The 18,635-nt window shown below is 40.3% G+C and overlaps 4 protein-coding genes across 9 annotated transcripts; 1 reads left to right on the forward strand and 3 right to left on the reverse strand.

The window, feature by feature from the left end:
• The first annotated feature begins 518 nt into the window (after nt 1-518).
• Nucleotides 519-3,198, forward strand: Nhe1 (Na[+]/H[+] hydrogen exchanger 1). The gene is made up of 3 exons (XM_068285520.1): nt 519-1,353; nt 1,411-1,814; nt 1,870-3,198. The coding sequence occupies exons 1-3, from the start codon at nt 611-613 to the stop codon at nt 2,745-2,747; spliced, it is 2,025 nt and encodes a 674-aa protein (XP_068141621.1). The 5' UTR covers nt 519-610; the 3' UTR covers nt 2,748-3,198.
• Nucleotides 3,047-4,876, reverse strand: Creld (Cysteine rich with EGF like domains). Of its 2 annotated transcripts, none has more exons than XM_068285522.1 (3): nt 4,305-4,876; nt 3,813-4,241; nt 3,047-3,402 (listed from the first exon to the last, which is right to left on the reverse strand). In XM_068285522.1, the coding sequence occupies exons 1-3, from the start codon at nt 4,693-4,695 to the stop codon at nt 3,329-3,331; spliced, it is 894 nt and encodes a 297-aa protein (XP_068141623.1). In that variant the 5' UTR covers nt 4,696-4,876; the 3' UTR covers nt 3,047-3,328. The 2 variants fall into 2 exon arrangements, with proteins under 2 accessions (XP_068141623.1, XP_068141622.1); XM_068285521.1 differs by having other exon boundaries at nt 3,047-3,753; nt 4,305-4,874.
• Nucleotides 4,877-5,786: 910 nt separating this feature from the next.
• LOC137573584 (cathepsin B-like) lies at nt 5,787-6,982 on the reverse strand. The gene has a single exon (XM_068285539.1). The coding sequence runs from the start codon at nt 6,910-6,912 to the stop codon at nt 5,887-5,889; it is 1,026 nt and encodes a 341-aa protein (XP_068141640.1). The 5' UTR covers nt 6,913-6,982; the 3' UTR covers nt 5,787-5,886.
• Nucleotides 6,983-8,472: 1,490 nt separating this feature from the next.
• Nucleotides 8,473-18,441, reverse strand: l(2)gl (LLGL domain-containing protein l(2)gl). 5 transcript variants are annotated; one of them, XM_068285640.1, is made up of 9 exons: nt 18,247-18,440; nt 17,719-17,834; nt 16,483-16,598; nt 10,959-12,923; nt 10,791-10,899; nt 10,103-10,736; nt 9,594-10,042; nt 9,117-9,225; nt 8,473-9,046 (listed from the first exon to the last, which is right to left on the reverse strand). In XM_068285640.1, the coding sequence occupies exons 3-9, from the start codon at nt 16,564-16,566 to the stop codon at nt 8,914-8,916; spliced, it is 3,483 nt and encodes a 1,160-aa protein (XP_068141741.1). In that variant the 5' UTR covers nt 16,567-16,598; nt 17,719-17,834; nt 18,247-18,440; the 3' UTR covers nt 8,473-8,913. The 5 variants fall into 5 exon arrangements, with proteins under 5 accessions (XP_068141741.1, XP_068141740.1, XP_068141739.1 ...); XM_068285639.1 differs by having other exon boundaries at nt 18,234-18,440; XM_068285638.1 differs by having other exon boundaries at nt 18,183-18,440.
• Nucleotides 18,442-18,635: the final 194 nt, after the last annotated feature.

Below are 18,635 nucleotides of genomic sequence, written 5' to 3' on the forward strand. Positions count from 1 at the left end.
CACGATTTCAGACAACTTTTCGAAATCTCTGAGGGTAAATCTGACTTGGAATATCCTAAGTAAACATAGGTAATTGAATACTATATTGGCAATCTGTTGATTCAATCCCAAGCTCAAATTTTGCCCAACTGTTCCGCTGTTATCAGCATTCGGTCGCCTTTTAGTGATCCCAACGGGAACTATGACTTGGCAAATTTATTAAAAAAAAATGTCTCAATCTCACTGAAACGATGATTAAATTTTGCTTTCATATTTCAATCAATTAAGCGCTATTACAGGCACAAATGAAGCATCTTGAATGAAGAGAATTCTGAGAAAAATAAATGACTGGTTAAAAAACATTTTTTTGAATAAATACCAAAATCCGGAAACACACACTGGATAATATTAAAACTTATGTTGAGAACAATATTAACAAGAAAAATATTTGTTTTCACGGTCACATTCATAAAAATAATATAATTCGAAAAGGATTTTTTTCGCTCCATGTCTTTGAATTGCAGGCGATATGGCAACTCTGAGATAAATCTGTAAACAGCTGCTTATGACGTGTTGTTAAATTATTTCTAATTCTTTATATTTAAATGGGAAAACAAAAGATTGGATTAATATGAGACTTAGACGTTCCTTGCTTGTGCTGTGGTTTTTGTTAATAGCAGTTGCCGCGGCAGAGGAGAATAAAACGAAGGAGAATGTCACAGCCACCATAAACAATAAAAGCAAAGTAGTGAACGATGGAAAAAGTAGTCTTAAATCAAATGGCGAGGGGACGGATTCAGACAAAAGCGAAGGCCAAGTAGTGAATGACTCTGGCAGCAACAGCAATAGTGGTTCTACCAACGAATCTGCCCCAATGCCCGCTCCCAGCAATGTAAATCTCAATGGAAGCTCAACAACAAAAGCAGCTGGAAATGTGACAACTGCTGCAACTGAGCCACCACTGATTGATCCCCATGCGGTCGAACAGGAACACAATTCTAGCTTGTCACTTTTCTTTGTCATATGCGTCATCATGCTGGGCATTCTCTTAATCCATTCAATGCTACAGACTGGATTCCAATATTTGCCGGAAAGCATTGTGGTCGTGTTTCTTGGAGCATTTATTGGACTCTCGCTAAATGTAATGTCCGGCGATGGTGGCAGCTGGAAACGTGAAGAAGTATTCTCTCCAATGGGTTTCTTTTTGGTTCTATTGCCACCAATTATATTCGAGTCGGGCTACAATCTGCACAAGGGCAACTTTTTCCAGAACATTGGTTCAATTTTGGTCTTTGCCATATTTGGAACTACAATTTCGGCTTTGGTCATAGGCTCGGGGATTTATCTACTTGGATTGGCCGATGTGGCCTTTCGGTAAGGTTTCTTTTCTTCATGATTTTCTCTTACTAATTTTTTACCTCCCTTCATCAGACTTAATTTTTCCGAGTCATTTGCCTTTGGTTCACTCATCTCAGCTGTTGATCCAGTGGCCACAGTAGCCATTTTCCATGCTCTGGACGTCGATCCTATACTAAACATGTTGGTATTTGGCGAGAGCATCTTAAACGATGCCATCTCTATTGTTTTGACCGCTTCCATTACCCAATCCGCCAATGCGAATGCTGAGGCAACCACTGGCGAAGCCATGTTAAGCGCTCTGAAGACCTTTTGCATGATGTTTTTTGCCTCAGCTGGAATTGGTGTAATCTTTGCCCTAATATCAGCTCTTCTCCTCAAACACATTGATTTGCGCAAGCATCCATCGCTTGAGTTTGCCATGATGTTGATGTTCACATATGCCCCATATGTCCTAGCTGAAGGAATACATCTAAGCGGTAAGATGAGTTTCATCTCTTATAATGCAGTAACTAATGAATTTTAAAATTTTAGGTATTATGGCCATTCTCTTTTGTGGTATAGTCATGTCCCATTACACACATTTCAATCTCTCGACCGTCACACAAATCACCATGCAGCAAACAATGCGAACTCTCGCCTTTATAGCTGAAACCTGCGTGTTTGCCTACCTTGGCTTGGCCATCTTTTCCTTTAAGCATCAGGTTGAGCTATCGTTTGTGATCTGGGCTATAGTTTTGTGTTTGATTGGCAGAGCTTTTAATATCTTTCCCCTGGCCTGGCTGGTCAACAAATTCCGCGAGCATAAGATCAACAATAAGATGCAATTCATCATGTGGTTTTCGGGTTTACGAGGAGCCATTTCATATGCCCTATCTTTGCATTTGCATTTGGATAGTCAGGAAAAGCGACATGTCATTATTACAACGACCTTGATCATTGTTCTGTTTACCACTCTTGTGCTGGGTGGGTCCACAATGCCGCTGCTAAAGTACCTAAAGCCGGGAAAGAAGCGACGATCACGGGGCAGCGGTGGCAGTAGCGGAGGGTCTACACGATCAAGCAGTCGTTCGGGAACTAGTCGTAAACGTAGCAAGTCCATTTCCCTGTCTAAAACACGTGAATGGGGTCAGGCAATCGATTCCGAGCACTTGTCCGAACTGACCGAGGAGGAGGATGTGTCCTTTACACAGGCACGTGACCGCTTTGGCCGCTTGGATCGCAAATACTTTATACCCTTTTTTACGCGGCGTTTCAATAGCCAAGAGCTGCATGAATGCAAATCACAAATGGCCGATTTGACCAATAAATGGTATCAGGCCATTCGAGTCAGTCCGCTGGACTCGGATGAGTCTGACGAGGAGATAGGTCTATCAGCGAGTACCAGCCAAAGTCATCTGACGCGATCGTAAATCATTGAGAATGATGCGACTTAATGTTAGTTTAGTTTCGGTTATGGTGATGGGAAATCAATAATCTAGTACATAATAGCTTATTCCAAAATCTTGTCAGTTGTCAGTTAGATTTAACACTTAGCTGGAGTTGGTATATGGAGTTCCTATGGTTCGGAAGCCATGTCTAAATACAAAAGCCATTGAGCCTGCATATGTATGTGGTACGATTACACATATAGAAATCACAATCTAATCAATCGGATGCGCTTCAAGCAGTATTTTATAACAATCCAAATGAATAATTCCGGGGTTGATAATTTTTGTATGTATTATATATATAGTTTATTATTATTATCATTATGTGTTATCGCTGTGTATGTGTGATTTTTCGTTTTAAAATTTATAAAAACCAAATAAATATATTGTGATATGAATATCAAAACAAAATGCAACATGGCATTAAATTTAATTAATTTATGTGTTTGTTGTAACTTTGGCAAAAATTAAAATATTTAATATTCTTTTGGAAGGGCAAATTGATTTGATAATACTAATAACTGTCTATTAAAACTAAAAATTGACTACGTGCAGGAGGGAGGCTACAGTTCTTTGTGCATTGTTGGCGAATCCTCCTCATCCCCAGCCATCACATTCTCCACGCCCTCATCATGCTCTGCAAAAGAATATCGTAGAACATGGCATTATGACGAATTATTCACAGAATAAATTGTATAAATCTATGCCATGATCCGGAATATCTGGATCTGGATTTAGCGGGCTTATAATGATTTCATGATCAATTCCTCTAATTGCTTTGTATCGATTTCGGGCTTATGGCCACCAGATTGAGCCGTCGAGTTAAGCCAATACTCGGAGGCAGCAATATAAATGGCAACTGCGCCGCCAACAATATAAGCTATGTTGGTAGAGCTTTGAAAGATCACGCAAGTGGCCACACACATGCCAAAATAGGTGAGAAATCTCGTCAAGTTGACATAGGAGTCGCGTTGCTCCGCACTTAGATCTTGGATGGAAATCACATTAATTCAATCACATTTAAACCGATCACTACTTCTTTCTTACCTTGACATTTTCCATCCTTAAGCTGGTAGCCAGATGCACATTTACGGCACATATCGGGACCATCACCATCGCAGCCATCGCACGATCTATCACATTCCAGGCACGTAAAGGAACCTTCGTTGTTCACACAGAACTGCTGGGGACGGCAAGCGGATGCTGGTCTCTCCAGACATTCATTTATATCCACACAACCATTTTCCGAGTCCATCAACCAACCATCCTTACACTTCCGACAACTCTTTGGACCGGCACCGGTGCAACCTCCATCATCATTGCATGCCGCATGGCAAGGTGAGCAGAGCAACTTGGAATCATCTCTAAAGGACTCATAATGCTTGCTCGAGCATTCATTGCAATTTGGTCCCGAATAACTAGCATCACATAGACACTTTCCATTGCCCTTACGAGTGCCAGCTCCTTTGCACTTGCCTAGTTAATAAGTAAAAGGATTAACAATAAAATTAAAACATTACCGGCTGAATATTTCCATACCATTTCCTTTGCAATCCGTACAAGGCGCGCAATTCGGACCATAGGTATCTTTAGGACAGCAGACAGACAACTGCTCAATGCACAAAAAGGTATGCAGATCAGGATGCTCACTCTGCTTATGAGTGAACCAGTCTTCAATCAGTGCCTCATGCTCATTGGCCAGGTTGTGACAATGATCCTTGTTCAGTACCTCGGGTTCGGAACACAAACGCTCTTGGATTTCAACCAAACGCACTTCACTATTCTTATATGAGCGCAGATTCTCCTCCTCCCAGGCGGTGTCGCCCCCGCCATGCCCACGCTTGGTTCGTTCAAGACCAACCTTAAAGGATGTCACCAACAGACTGCAGCCTTTGCAAGGCGGGGGGTGTTTTGTTATTGTTTTTCGCATCAGCTGCTTCTCCCGCACTCGAACCTACAAGTATGACCACTGTCCAAAGTAATCCCAGACGAGCTGAGTTTGCGATCCTCATGATGTTTGCTTTCGGCTTCTGCACGGTGCCAGCCTCTATCCAAAATAATATACCCCCTCTCTTCAAGGGTATAAAAACACGTCAGGAAGTCGCGCTGCGGCACTAATTGAGGGATGCCATGTTGATTTGTGTCGTGGCGATTGTCGATAGACAGCAAATGGCAACGCCATTATTAAAAATGGGCGGCCTTTTGAAAATAAGTTTTGAATTGCTTTGTTAGATTTGAATAATGGTAAAAATCGGAATCTTCCAGTGTCATATGGAAGGCAATAAAGCTACCTAAATAGTTAATAAAATAAATTGACCAAATTCAACGATTTATATCTATGATTATATATATTTCAAAAGAGCGAAAACAAATATAAGTAAAAAATTAAATTCTCGATATATGTATTTGCAATTTCGGGGTATGCGGTTTCTCCATTGATAGTAAATGTACTCAAAATTATTTTAACATGGTAAATACCCATAGATTACAAAATATTTGCTTAATTTTAATTTAAAGCTTATTCGGACGACATTTGGTTTAGTTTGCAGAAGGCAATAGATGAATGCTAAAAACTAAAATTTTCTTTCATGCTTGTGTGAATATATACATATATATGTATATACATAGATCCGTAAGACCATTATACGAAAGCAAGAAATTTGTTGTGTTCACAAAATAAACTCCATCCACGAAAATTGGCAGTTCAATGGATTTGGTAACATTACCTCCATGTCCTGTCATAGGACTCTCAAATAATTTTCGACCTTTGTAGTTCTTTTTTCTCAATTATGTTGAGAGGTTGTGTAATTTGGTTGGTCGGACACCATTGGAAAACAGTTGTGGATTTACCCCTGTGGTAAACTGTCATTTACGGCTCAGAATCTCAATACAGTTAGTAAATTATTTTAGTTAAATGAAGAGAAGATCAAAACTAAAATGTGATACCATAAATTTGTGGCCACCACTGTATAACAAATTAGTTGCTATTTTTTTATTTGTTTTTCAAAATATTGTCGTTTGTGTCTAAAGTCGATTTAATTTAGCTAATTTGTGTGTGTGCCTGTGTGTGTGTGTTATATATTGGCAAGTGGCAAGTGAAGAATTCCGAATGTTTATGTGTCTACAATTTGGGCAGACCAGCCATAATGTAGCCTTCAATGTCACAGTGATTCTGGCCGCGAACAATGTGGAAGAATCCATTATCACCCCAATCACTACCCCATGAGTTTGCCACCAGCCAGTAGGGAACTTTTTTTTTACCCCAGACTCCCCAACCCAGAATGCGAACCGCATGTGGTCCAAGTTTATTGCCAGCGAGATGATAATAAACACCAGTTTTGTATGAAAGGAAATCCTCATAGACGGTAAGGATTGCTTGTACTGGTCCATTGGCCATTATCTCTTTCTGTATTTCCAGCGGATTACTCCTTATCGAATAAACTTTTGAACCAAAGTTTCTGTCTCTGTTATAAGTCATTGGATAGCTCGGGACGCACACATGCTGACAACGGAGACCTCCACCGACCGTACATACAGGGCGTGAGCCATTTCTGTGATGATCGCATGGTTCAACATTATAGGAGAGGCAACCTTGTCCGGACCCATAGTCGCCACCACTTACCATGCCTTTGCGTGTCCAAAAGCTCCAAGCAGCACCAGGGAAGCCGCCCCGGCAAGCAAACCCGCAGATGGCACAGCATGCGAGCATATCTGCTCCCGACAATCGGAAGTTCAGCACCCCGCGGGAATGAATGCAAATGCGATCCGACATAACAGAAGCGGGTGCAATGGCCCAACACGAACCGCATGAACCCTGCTCTCTGACCTCGCGAACGGTTGGGCAAGTTGACCATTTCAAGCGGGCATCAAATTCCGCGGGTAAATCAGCGATAGAAATCTCGTCGTCACTATCACCAAGAACCTCCCGTTTATCGGGTAAAGGAAACTTGTAAGAATCCACATGGACGCCCATTAATCCTCGTAGATATTGCTCCGATATAGATTCATGAAAATTATGCCCAAGATTCCACGTCCTTGCTTTTTTACGGACCTTCTCAAGGAACGCATTCGATAGAAAATGTGCTGCGTCGTTTATGGACAAGAATGTGACCAGCAAAAGCCACAGAAAATATATTTTTCGTTCCATTATTAATCCAATGAAAATGACGTGTAGTCGTGTTGTCGCTTTATATATCTCTACAATGTATTCAACACAGTTCCAGTTCCTACTGCGTTGAAAATCGCTAAACATTTGCAGATAATGGTTTATTTATCAACGCTTTCTTTTTGAACTAAAACTAATCACCTGAAACATAGAGCAGACCAGACCTAAATCCCAGTAAGAACTTCACTTCTTCCACAGTTTTACTCCACTAGCCATTAAGCCAGTGCGGGGACTGTACCGGTTCCTAATTTACTTAATCAAATTAAACACAGATTGCATAAATAAACAACGAAATTCGTTGTTCATAACAGTTGTCAAATCTATTTCTTATAATTATTCACTTTGACTTTGAAGAATATGAAAATGAGGACATACATATGTGAATCCTTCTGAAATTGGCTTCAATATTATTGGTCAAGCATCCTCGTTTTCTCAAGTTTTTAAAATGCCATCAAAACAGAAAACGTTTTTAATACTGAGGAATACATGACGAATTTTGACTTTTCAAAATTGGACATAATATTATTGCTTGAGGTCTTGACACAAATTAATAACGATGATATAATCACCAGATCTTGATTAGATTTAGCCCAGTCAATAATATTTATGGTAAACTGACAAATGTTTAATTGTGAAGCACTCGCCGGATAAAAGTCACTGTTTTCGACCGAATGTTCCTAATATAAAATTTTATCTTAGAAATAAACGAAATTATTGAGAAAAGTCACTGTTCGTAACTTTGGCGCTTGTATCGAAGGTGATATAGTGGTGCGATCCGGCTGAATCCGAGATGTACAACCCGTGCAGTATATACAAGTCTACTGTAGCTCTTACAGTCAAGGAATAGTTTGCGCTGATCCAGACGGACGTATATGGCTATTTGGCTATCTCGTCGTGGTGATCAATATATACTTCTATGCGTTGCACACTTCTGACCAAAATTTATATACCCCTTTTGCAAGGGTATAAAAAATACATCATGCTTTCTTTATATCAACTCATTATTGGATCCTATGGGTCAAGCGCTTTAAACTTTCAATGTTTTGATTCGTTCTTTTTTCAGGTAACATTTACCGTTTCAGTACATGATTTTGATATAATAACAAATTTATAGATTGTCAAATTGTAGATTTCGATCTTCTTAATTATTTGGCAGTATTCAAGTATCTTACGACAGGAATGTTGATTTAAAGATGAGAGATTTTGGTGAAAGTGAAATAACATCCAGTCTCAGCAGTAATTTGGATATGCCAACATTTTATACAAAAATTGTACATAAATTATTACAAGTGTAACAAAAATTGGTTAATTTCTAATGCCTATGAAAGACTTACTTGGTTCCTAATTGTTTTTAGATGATTCAAATGGCTAAAATATTAACAAATCGGTAATAAAAATGCACAATTAATTAACTTAATAATGGTTCGTCATTTATGGAATTGTTACTTAAAAGGATAACAATCGGTGTTTTAACACTAAGTAGTTGAAACATAAATTGGTCATATATGAATTTAAAAATTAAGTTTTCTCGCTTTTGAATATATGTATGTATGTATGTATGTATAAGGGAAATTTTGTATATAATCTGTTTTTGTTTGTTTAATACTTGTATAAAAATCTGTTGTAAAATTTATATTGTATACATATATATAAGGCAATCTTGTTTCATCATGTTGTACTTTGACGTCAATGTCGGCTAATGGTGAATATTAGAAATGCAATAACTTTAAAGCCTGAATTGTCAATGCGGTCGGATACGTTATACATATATAATAGGTAAATAGATATATAAAACATAGAAAAATTGTGTAAATTCCACTAAATACTTGAATCATTCACTTAGCTCCTACAACATAAACTTAAACATATTTCGAATTGCAATTTAGTACAAAAAAATATAACATGCATATCTGTTTCCGTTTTCATTTAAATCTTTTCCTATTTCTCGCTTGGAAATAATGGTTCGACATGATCTCTCAATGCTTAAAACTGACTTTCTTCGTGTGTTGTCGTCTTTGTGGTCACGGTTTCGCTTTCGCCGTTTGTCTTTTCGTGTGATATGTTTGTGATAATGGATTTGATGACTACAGAACTGGTATTGGTTTCCGTAGTATTACTGAAATGGATCGAAACGAAGAGTAATTAATAGTTATTATTGGCATCCTTTAAGTCATGCATCTATTTACCATTTTGGCGCCAAATCCATTAGATTGGGCATGTTGAAATCGGGTATGTCCTTCATATTAACACTTGTAATCGTTTGATTTGTCTGCGTGCTAAGTACGGATAGGCGACCTGCAGTTTGTATAGAATTTAAGTACAAATTATTTGAAAGATTTATTGGTGTAGGTGTGGGTAAATGTTGGGTCAACTGCTTCCAATAGACATGCAAAACTCTGATCAACTGTGGAGGGCTAGTAGTGGGTGGTGGTGGATAGGTGGTACGTGGTTGCTTTTTCTCAGCCTTAAAACTAATAAAATTTGATTAATTTTTACTGCCGCAAACGTGCACCTAAAATAAAACAGGCGAAACCAAAAGTGAACTAAAGGAAATCGACAATCGAGTGAACAAAAATTGTACGTGCAGCTGGACAAGGGACAACGAGAAGACAAAACAGAAGCCAAATTCCAAAAATCACCCGAAACACAGAATTTTTGCTTACCAACAGTTTCCTCTGTTGTTGTGGAACACAATGTGGTGGTGGTGGTGTTAAGATGGTCGCGCACTGAGTCCACAGTGATGTCACCAATTGAACTGGTGATGGTCTCGTTGGCACGATTCGGTGAGTTGGTGCTATTGTTGTTGATACCATTTACGGTGGGAGGCACTCGTTCATCAGTCTGGACAATGCGTTGTTTAGCAATCGGTGGTTCCGTTCCGGTCACAGCGGCGGCTGGTGCGTCCCCCTCTTCCTTGTCATCGGTTTCATCTTCATCTTCTCCGTTGGCCTGCAGAGTGGACTCGTTGTCGCTAGTCTCCAGCGGTTCGACTTCCACAATGCCAGTGGGCTGCACTACCTTCGATGTGGCTAAAGCAATTCGTTGCAGTTCCGATGACGACATCATGTACAATGCCTCGCCGCCGTTGGTGAAACACAGCGAGGAAATGCCACTAGTAAAAGAACAGGTAATTAGATATGGTTAATTATAAACGGTTCGGTGGGACACATACTTGATATCTTCACGTCGCACTGCCGCTGCGTTTAATTGACGCTTCAGCTCTGGCACTGATAGCACCATAATATCACCCATATTGGTGAGGCAAATGAGGGCCATCTCTTGATATAGCTCAGAACCACCAGATGCCGAACTCGTATTCGCTTCCTCGCCATGGGAACGGGTTATGGATTTGTTGGGACTGCCACCGCCATGCAGACTCTGCAAGAGCTCTTGCGAAACACGACAGCTGAATGAACCGAAATGAATGCGACGGATGCGAGCCCCCTCGTTGGCTGTTAGCTTGTATTTGTTGATGGGCTTCAGTTGGGGCAATGAGAACACTTTGAATTGCTCCTCGGAAGCGATAAGCACACGATGAGGCGGAGAACCGTTCTCGCCGGCATTCAACTGCTCAACGGGGCAACCGGTTTGGTCGAATATGGAAATGCCCACAACAGGAGCCCGATGTTTCAGTTGAATCTCTTTAGCTAACTGAGCGGAAATGCGACGAGGTGCCTGTGGCGTTACATTGCCACTTGCCGGTGGCACTGCTGTGGCGGCTGTCTGTGCTGGTGGCAGATGTAGAAGGAACACCGAAACAGTGCTAGAGTTCGTGGCTGACCACAGAGTCGGCGATGTTATATTGACTGAAAGAGATTCATAATGTAGTAGTAAAAAAAAGAGGGAAATCCAATGATTACCATTCGTTATGTAGGTCTTGGCAAAGAGCAGACATCGCACCATGGAACCTAGGCCATCATCATTTGTGGAACGTGCTTCAATCTGACGTTCTACAGGTCTGGCTTCCAACTGGAAAAAAAAGATGATTAGCGCAAGCTTCAAAACATTTGTCTCTATAGAAGACTTACCGTGGTTGGCACCTGATTGCTTGGATTGTTTCGTGTGGAGCGTCCTTTGCGCAACTTGCGGAAGGATTCGCGTAGCGATTTCTTAAACGATTTGCGACGCGAAAGCTGCTCACCAGCACCAGTCAAATCGTTTGGATTCAATGTGCATCGATGGAAAACCGGGACAAAGTTCTTAAAATCGAACAACACCAAGCCGTGGGCCGTGCCACCCGAGACGAGACCCCAATCGGCAGCGAGGGCCATGCATGTAATGCTTGCCGGTGGTAGAACTTGGAGAACTCCCGTAATATTCACACCATTGTCACCGACAGGAGTGGCGTTCTCTTCCAAGAGATTGGGGCGCACATTCAGCTGATCGTGACCCTTCCAAACGAAGCCGTCTCGATCGCTAACCAAATTCATCGAACTGTACTTTAGAGTCTTAGCTGACTCTCCGTCGAAGTCGGCTATCACTATCTGTCCGGCTGTGCCACCAACAATTAGTTGACCCGTTTTCGGGCACAACGATATTTTCTTGACGGCCAGACGCGGATCATCGGAGTAGGGATCAAATAGACCAGCCTTACGGAATGGTGGCTCATCTTCATCAATTGGTTCTGCCTCCTGCGGATCCTGATGCTGATCGTGTTCGTGTTCCTGGTCATTACCGAAAATTGGAGCCGTTTTGAAATTGTATATCGGCTTGAGTAACACTCCAGTGCAATCCCAAAACTTGACTGAACCATCTTCGTGGCCAGTGAGGAGAATCTCATGGCCAGTAGGGGCATCCTCATCTGATGGGTCTTCGGGCAGTGTGCCGCCTGTAATTGGCCAATCAATGCTGCTATAATCCACGTCCTGTTGATCGCCAACTAGCAAAATTTTCTCATAAACTTCCTGAGTTACTTGCGATGCCAAATAATTGCACGTTACGGCAGAAGCGTGTACCGAATGCAAGTACGGCGCTTTGATGGACGGTACTTTTGGATCGGACAGATCATAAGCGCACAACTCCTCCTCCAGCAGGACAATCAGAACCTGCATGTTCTCCGCCTCTTCATCCTTGTAAGTCACAAAGAAATCAATAACCTTTGAAGTGAAATCCAAACAGACTTTCTCCCCATCAGTTGCATGGACGGAAATGCAATTATGATCGCCGTATGCCGAACGCGGCATGCCGCCAGAGAAGACAATGACATCGTTCGCACCCCGCTTGCCCTTGAAGAGGCGATTAATGCTCTTGCAAGGATCTGGACCGTATGGAACATAGTTTACATTCTGTGGCGGCTCTCCACTGGATATATTCCAAGTTGCATATGAGCCATCAGCATGATACCAATTGAATTCTGTTCCTGTGGAATTCACATAGAGACCAACACTTTGACCATGTCCGGGCGCTATGAAGGCTCGTTCGACAGCCGATGTGTCCAGGTCCCACAGCACACAGAGTCCTCGATTGTAGGCGATGAGGAGTTTGTTCAAAGCATTTGGCAGCTGGCGTATGGACTCAATGGCGCCTGGATTCAATTTGTATGTTGGTGGGACCTGTTCAAGCACCACATCGTGATAAATGACCGGTTCGCGAATGGTAAACGACTTCAAATCGAACTGATAGATATTGCCGCCCTCTGTGCCAATCCAAAGAAGATCTTTGTTAAGGGAACAGCACAAGGACGACACCTTCTTCAGTTTACCATCGAAGGGCAGGGTTTTGATGGCCACCAGAGTGGTGCCGACTGGCTCCCACAAGATTAACTGATTGGCAGCGGTCAACGAGAGTATACGACCAGTGCCGTAGACCCATTCCAATAGTTGAACATTCAATTCCGCTGCCGTATTGTTTACCAATGTATGTTGTGCATACAACTCGACGCCCGGCTGACCGAATACCTTAATGGCCCCTGTTTGGGTACCAATTGCCATCAGTTTGGAGATAGGATCATAGGCCAGAGCCGAAGGTTTGTGTGGGAAACCATGTTGAGCGGTCTGCAAAAAATAAACCAAAATTACGAAAATCGTGTCAATAATTAAAGTATTCCAAAAAAAAAACTTGTCCAGCGGTCATTAACTCTTCTATATATAGGGAAACATTCGATACCTTGTAAGTGCGACCCACAACTGGATTGTCCCTCCCATCCCTGCCCGCATTATTTTGCAAGATTTCCGTATAGAAAAGCATTTATTCCCGCAGAGAGACGAGAGACGATTGACTAGAGAGACTGATGGTTTTTTTTGTCTTTTTTTGGTTGTGACGCGACCCGTGGAACTACATATAATAGTTGCCCTATTCAAACCAAGTTTCTATTATGCTTTAGAGAGCCGTTTCTACGCTACAATAGCGAAATTCGCCTAGAGGCGAGTTAAAGTGCCATAAAAGAGAGCTGGAAAATACAGTAAGTTCCCCCCAAAATGTAAGGGAAGTTGCTTCAACCAGATACATCGATCATGGCTCACAGACGTAGTCCAGGGACAGAGATTTAAATAAGTAGCTAGCTCCGTACAGATGCCCCTTTTTCATATTGACAAAGCTGACTACAGCCATGGATGTGTTTCCAACACACAAATCGTGTACCGTGAAGAACTTTGACTTTGCTATTCGACCCAATTCAAGATAGACAAGAACAAGAACCAACCAAGCAAGCAGCTTCAAAAGGTTCATCAAAAAGTTAAGCAGCAGCAGCGGCAGCGACAGAGGCTCTACCAGCAGAGGCAGCAATCGGCAGCAGTGCAAGGCAAACTAAGCTTTTTTGTTTTATGTTCTTTCTTATTTAAATACACTTGCCAAAAGGGGGTAAGTTAGCTTTGGTTAGAAATTTACATCTTCGAATACTTACGAATACACTGCGCGTCATAAGTTTGGCACCACCCAACAATTTTTACCTAATGGATGGTAATCAACAAAAAAAATGGCTAACAAAATAGGTAATTCTTTTTTTAAAAAAACAAAAATGCATCGAGTTAGTTACCTATACTTATCCGTTATGTGGCAAATGATTTCTACCAGGAGTAAGGAGTTATTTAGTAGGTAAGATGGGCCTTGTTAAAATGCATAATAGATCTCCATTCCATAACAAACAGAAAGCGACGAGTTTCGAATTTTTCTTTCCACTCGGTTTTGTTTATATTTTTCCTGGAATAATGTTAACTATCTATTCCTTAATTATTTGTCTTTTCTACTTTCCTTCCTGTTTCTAGAAAACGAATGTGGTCGTTTCTAAATTTTGGAATTTATCGATCGGTACAAAATAGAGTTTAAGTTCAATAAATTGATTAAACAGGCCTTTAAACTTGGTATTTTTAACCTTTTAAGAAGAATTTTTTTGAAAGACCTTTAAATATTTTAAAAGCACTTGACGTAAAATAAACTTTCTTGAGAAAGAATTTAGAGTTTTTATAAAGTAAACGCTAATCGATATATTTGTAGTCATATATTAAGATTCAATCACCAATTAGAAATATATCGGTTTCTATTAACAATTGTTTAGTCGAAAACGGGTCATTTACGGATCATTATCTAAATACATTTAGCAACAAATTATTGAAAACAATTTCTTCATTAAGTTTCAAAATTAGAATGTCTGGAAGTCTAGAATCGCTTTAACGAGACGCAAGAGTATACAATCTTCGGCAAGGCCAAAGTTACCCCAACTCTTTGTTTTTATTTTTGGGATTTCGAGTGGTTTTTGTTGTTATTCTCTTCATTGTCTGTCTGTCGGTTGTTTTTTAAGCTCGGCCACCATTGTTTGTACCATGGGTAAAATCTGATACATTTTGGTCATTTATTAAGTTGTGCGATCCATAATAGAGTTTTCAGATTGCTTCATATTGTGGTTACTTATCGAGCCACGCCCAATCTTATTCATTTCCAAAAATAGTTATAAGCCGTTACACATTACTGACCTTCAGTTGGCGGCGTTGTTTTACCAGGCCACTCGATCAATTCATTTTGTGTAAGGTCTTTGTTAGAACATCGTGTATGAGGTTGATTTTTTGATTAGTATGAATATAAAAAAAATGTATAGAAACCTCCGGGGGGGGGTGGCGGGATGTGACTATGATTTACTTATGCCGCTACAGTGTTTCGACCCAAATTACAGGTGCAGCATTTCACAGTGTTCGTTACTCACTCCAGTTTATGTATGACAATCTTATCTGTGGAATGAAAGATACTGCCAGAGGGCCCTTGTGTGTACATATGTGTGTATGGGTGTATGATATCAAAAAAATGTTTTCCTTCTTTTTTTTTTTTTTTTTGTACAGTGTGCACATAAAATATAAATTTCCCCGGAGCCATTCGATAGAACCATTTACCACCTATTTACCTAGCAAGTACATAAAACAAACATTCCTAATCTTATCAACTTCCCCAACGGGCACCGTCATCGCCTAGTCTCGTCCCGTTCCGTCCCGTCCCATCGATCACAATGTCTTTTGTGAATAATGATTTTCTTTTATTTCTGCACCAAGACAACCAGTTGGTTTAAACTCTTTCTTTTATAGATGAGAAAAACTAAAAAATAGATTTTTGCAGAGTAGGGTGGGGTCTGGAGTTCGACCGTTACCAACATAAGAGCCACGCCTCAAGGTGACGATGACGAACGGTAGATTCATGGATGGATGGATGGATGGTGGGGATGGATAGATGGATGATGTCATTGAACACCACAAAAACTTGATGATGTCGGCGACATCGAGCATCGGCATTGAATCGCACGTGTATTTTTCATACTGCAAACTTCTCGCTGGAGTTCTCACTTTTCATTAGCGACAAAAATTTGCCAATTTACTTGACCCAATTAAGTCATACGGAAGAATAAAAAAGAAACAAGAACTCTCCCCACAAATGACTGCTTGGCCGATGGGTTGGCGTTTGTTCTAATGATTCATTCACTACTTAAGCGTCTATATATGTATATGTATATAAATACAGGGCATTGTATATATGTATCTACATACATATATACAAAAAGAAGAAAATGGCAAAAAAAATGGCTGCGCGCAACGCACGCAAATTGTCAATGAAATTCGCAAACCGGGCAACTTATTAAGTCAATTGACACACCCATGTATACATACACCACTTTCCACACACATTTTAACATATATCCATGTGTGTAGGTAGATATGCTTTCTGTCAGGTTGATGAAAAACTATCTATATCCAGGAAAAGCCTCTCCTAATACTAAAACTGGGCCAGACCCATGACTAACAAGTGGGTAAACGCAGGGGGTTAGCTACTAAAATTGTCAGATAACACACACACATCGTGTTATCGATATGGTTGGAATATACTAACCCATAATGAGTCATTGCAACAGTATGTTTAGAATGTTTCCGAATAGCTGAACTGATTGTCAGTCAGTGCAAATCTATTCTTTTATAATCATCTATCTTTAACCATAGAGTGTGAAATAATATAAATAATAATTAGAGTGTGAAGCACAGCGGCATAGACAAAGTGGCGCGACACTCAGGCACTCAACCGATGACAACTATGCAACGGTGCAACATGATGCACAAATGCGTTCAAATGATAGATACGTACCTTGCGATAGGCGAAAAGATCCTTTTGCAAACGTTGTCTTTCTGCTGAAGGCTGTTGGCCTTTTCCACGTATAAACTTTAACATTATGTCACTTCTTAAATGGTAACTTTAACGATCTGTAAGGGACAGAAGAGAGAGAAAATGATTATTGACAAACGTCGGGGTCACCAAAATTATAAATTGCATAATTAAGGTTAATATTTTGCAAAAAAAAAAACAGAAAAAATAATGTTTTTTAGGTAATACATAGTGTCCTGTGAACATGGAAGGGTATAGAAAAAAATTTTCGCAGGACTGATCAGTTGTTCACACCACCAGAGCTTTCCCCCTTGACTCGTCCATTTCTGTTAAGCTAAGGATACGAATTTTGCCTTAGTTATTATTCACGAGCAAAACATTCGTAGTTCGTCATCCAATTTTCACTGATTGAAATGATTGTTCAGTTCAACAAAAGACTGTGCCAGCGGGATGTGTCCATTGAGCGAGTTTTTACTGTATCTATGTATAAATCAGTGTATCGAAACAGCATAAAAGACTCTCTCGCAGCTTTTCAACAAAAACTTGTCAAACAAGTCGAGATTCGATGGAGGATTTTTTGCTAGTGGGCGGGTGAAAATTTGCCTATGTTGTGTATCTATGTAGAGTATACTTGGTATATACATATGTACGTATGTGTATAGTAAGACAACATTTTACAATTACCAACTGAACAAAAAAAACGTTGCCCACGCGAGTTGGACTCAAAAATCAAAGCTATGTTAGGGCTGGTCTTTTGGGTGGAGTCGCTGCTGGGCTTCTTCTTTAACTATGAATGGATTTTGGTATCTCTGCTTGACTGTTAATGTTAATGAACTCAACTCCTTGCAGCTCCCTCCCCTGCTTACCGCTATGCCACCCATTTTACTCTATCTCTTACTCTCTCTCTCTCTGGCTTACGCGATCGTTACGCTAAGCCAAGAACGAATGCACTTCCCTCCCTTCCTCTCATCGAAATGCTGTACGTGTTTTCTATGTATTTGTGAGAGAGTGAGTGAGTAAGTATTCAAATAATATTATTTGTTGCCTGTTTCCGAACGGCAAAATGAATATTTATCGGCATTTTACTGCCTGCTCCTCAACCCCCCGACCTTCCCATACACTATATATTGAGACCATTGTAAGTGAGTGCAGCAGTTATATGGCTTCCCCATTTGCATAGAATCTTTAACGTTTTTGTTTTCCATTAATTCAACTTACAGAATATATTTTCAAATTCTTCAACTCTTTTATTGGCAGTGTGTACGTGTGTGAGTGAGTGTACGTGTGTATGTGGACGCGCGAGTGTGGGTAGGAGTTAAAAGTAGCACTGTTATCTGCAATCATACAAAGAATAAAACAATCTTAAGGCCTTTCACTAAACACCGGCATTTCTTAGTCACAACAGATTTGATTTTTAATTGTTTTTCTTTTTTTGGAATTTGCTTGCACCAACAAATTGGCTGCTGTTGTTATGGAGCAGCGTCTTTTTATATACAATTATATATGTACTTTTCACACACTTGTTGGACGCCAAAATATTAGCTCGCACAATTACCATAAAACAAACGAAAATGTTGTAAATCTGTCGAGCGTGGCGTTGTTGTTCTTGTTATGCATATGTATGTATGTATGTATGTGTATATACAAACATATAATCTATATATGTATGTTTTGTTAGTTACGCGATGGACTGGCGTTCCGGTTTTTTTTCTATTGCGCCCGACGACGCGTACATTTTCTTCATGCCTTTTTGCTGTTTTTTCCTTCTCTTTCTTTAGTCGGTGGTGATAATCCGTACTTTACGACCGTAGAGTATTAGCTTTGATCGAATGAATTGCAAAAGGACAACAAAATAAAACGCACACACACAATTACAAAATATCCGACAAAAAATCTCCGCCCGCACAACTTTTTAACTTGAAAACAAAAACAACAATGAAAAAAAACAAGAACAACAAACCGCGAACCACTATTTTAATATCCCTACTTTCAGACTGCATTCAGGGTGGCCGTTTTCTCTAGATATTTCCTTATCGACAAATACGACAATTCGATCAATTCTAAGTCCGATATGTTATCGGTCATGTCGTGTCGATAGCTTCGATAGTTTATCGAGATTGTTCGACTCACTTGTT

The sequence above is a fragment of the Drosophila tropicalis genome, unplaced genomic scaffold, assembly GCF_018151085.1.
Source record: "Drosophila tropicalis isolate 14030-0801.00 unplaced genomic scaffold, ASM1815108v1 contig_413, whole genome shotgun sequence".
NCBI lineage: Eukaryota > Metazoa > Arthropoda > Insecta > Diptera > Drosophilidae > Drosophila > Drosophila tropicalis.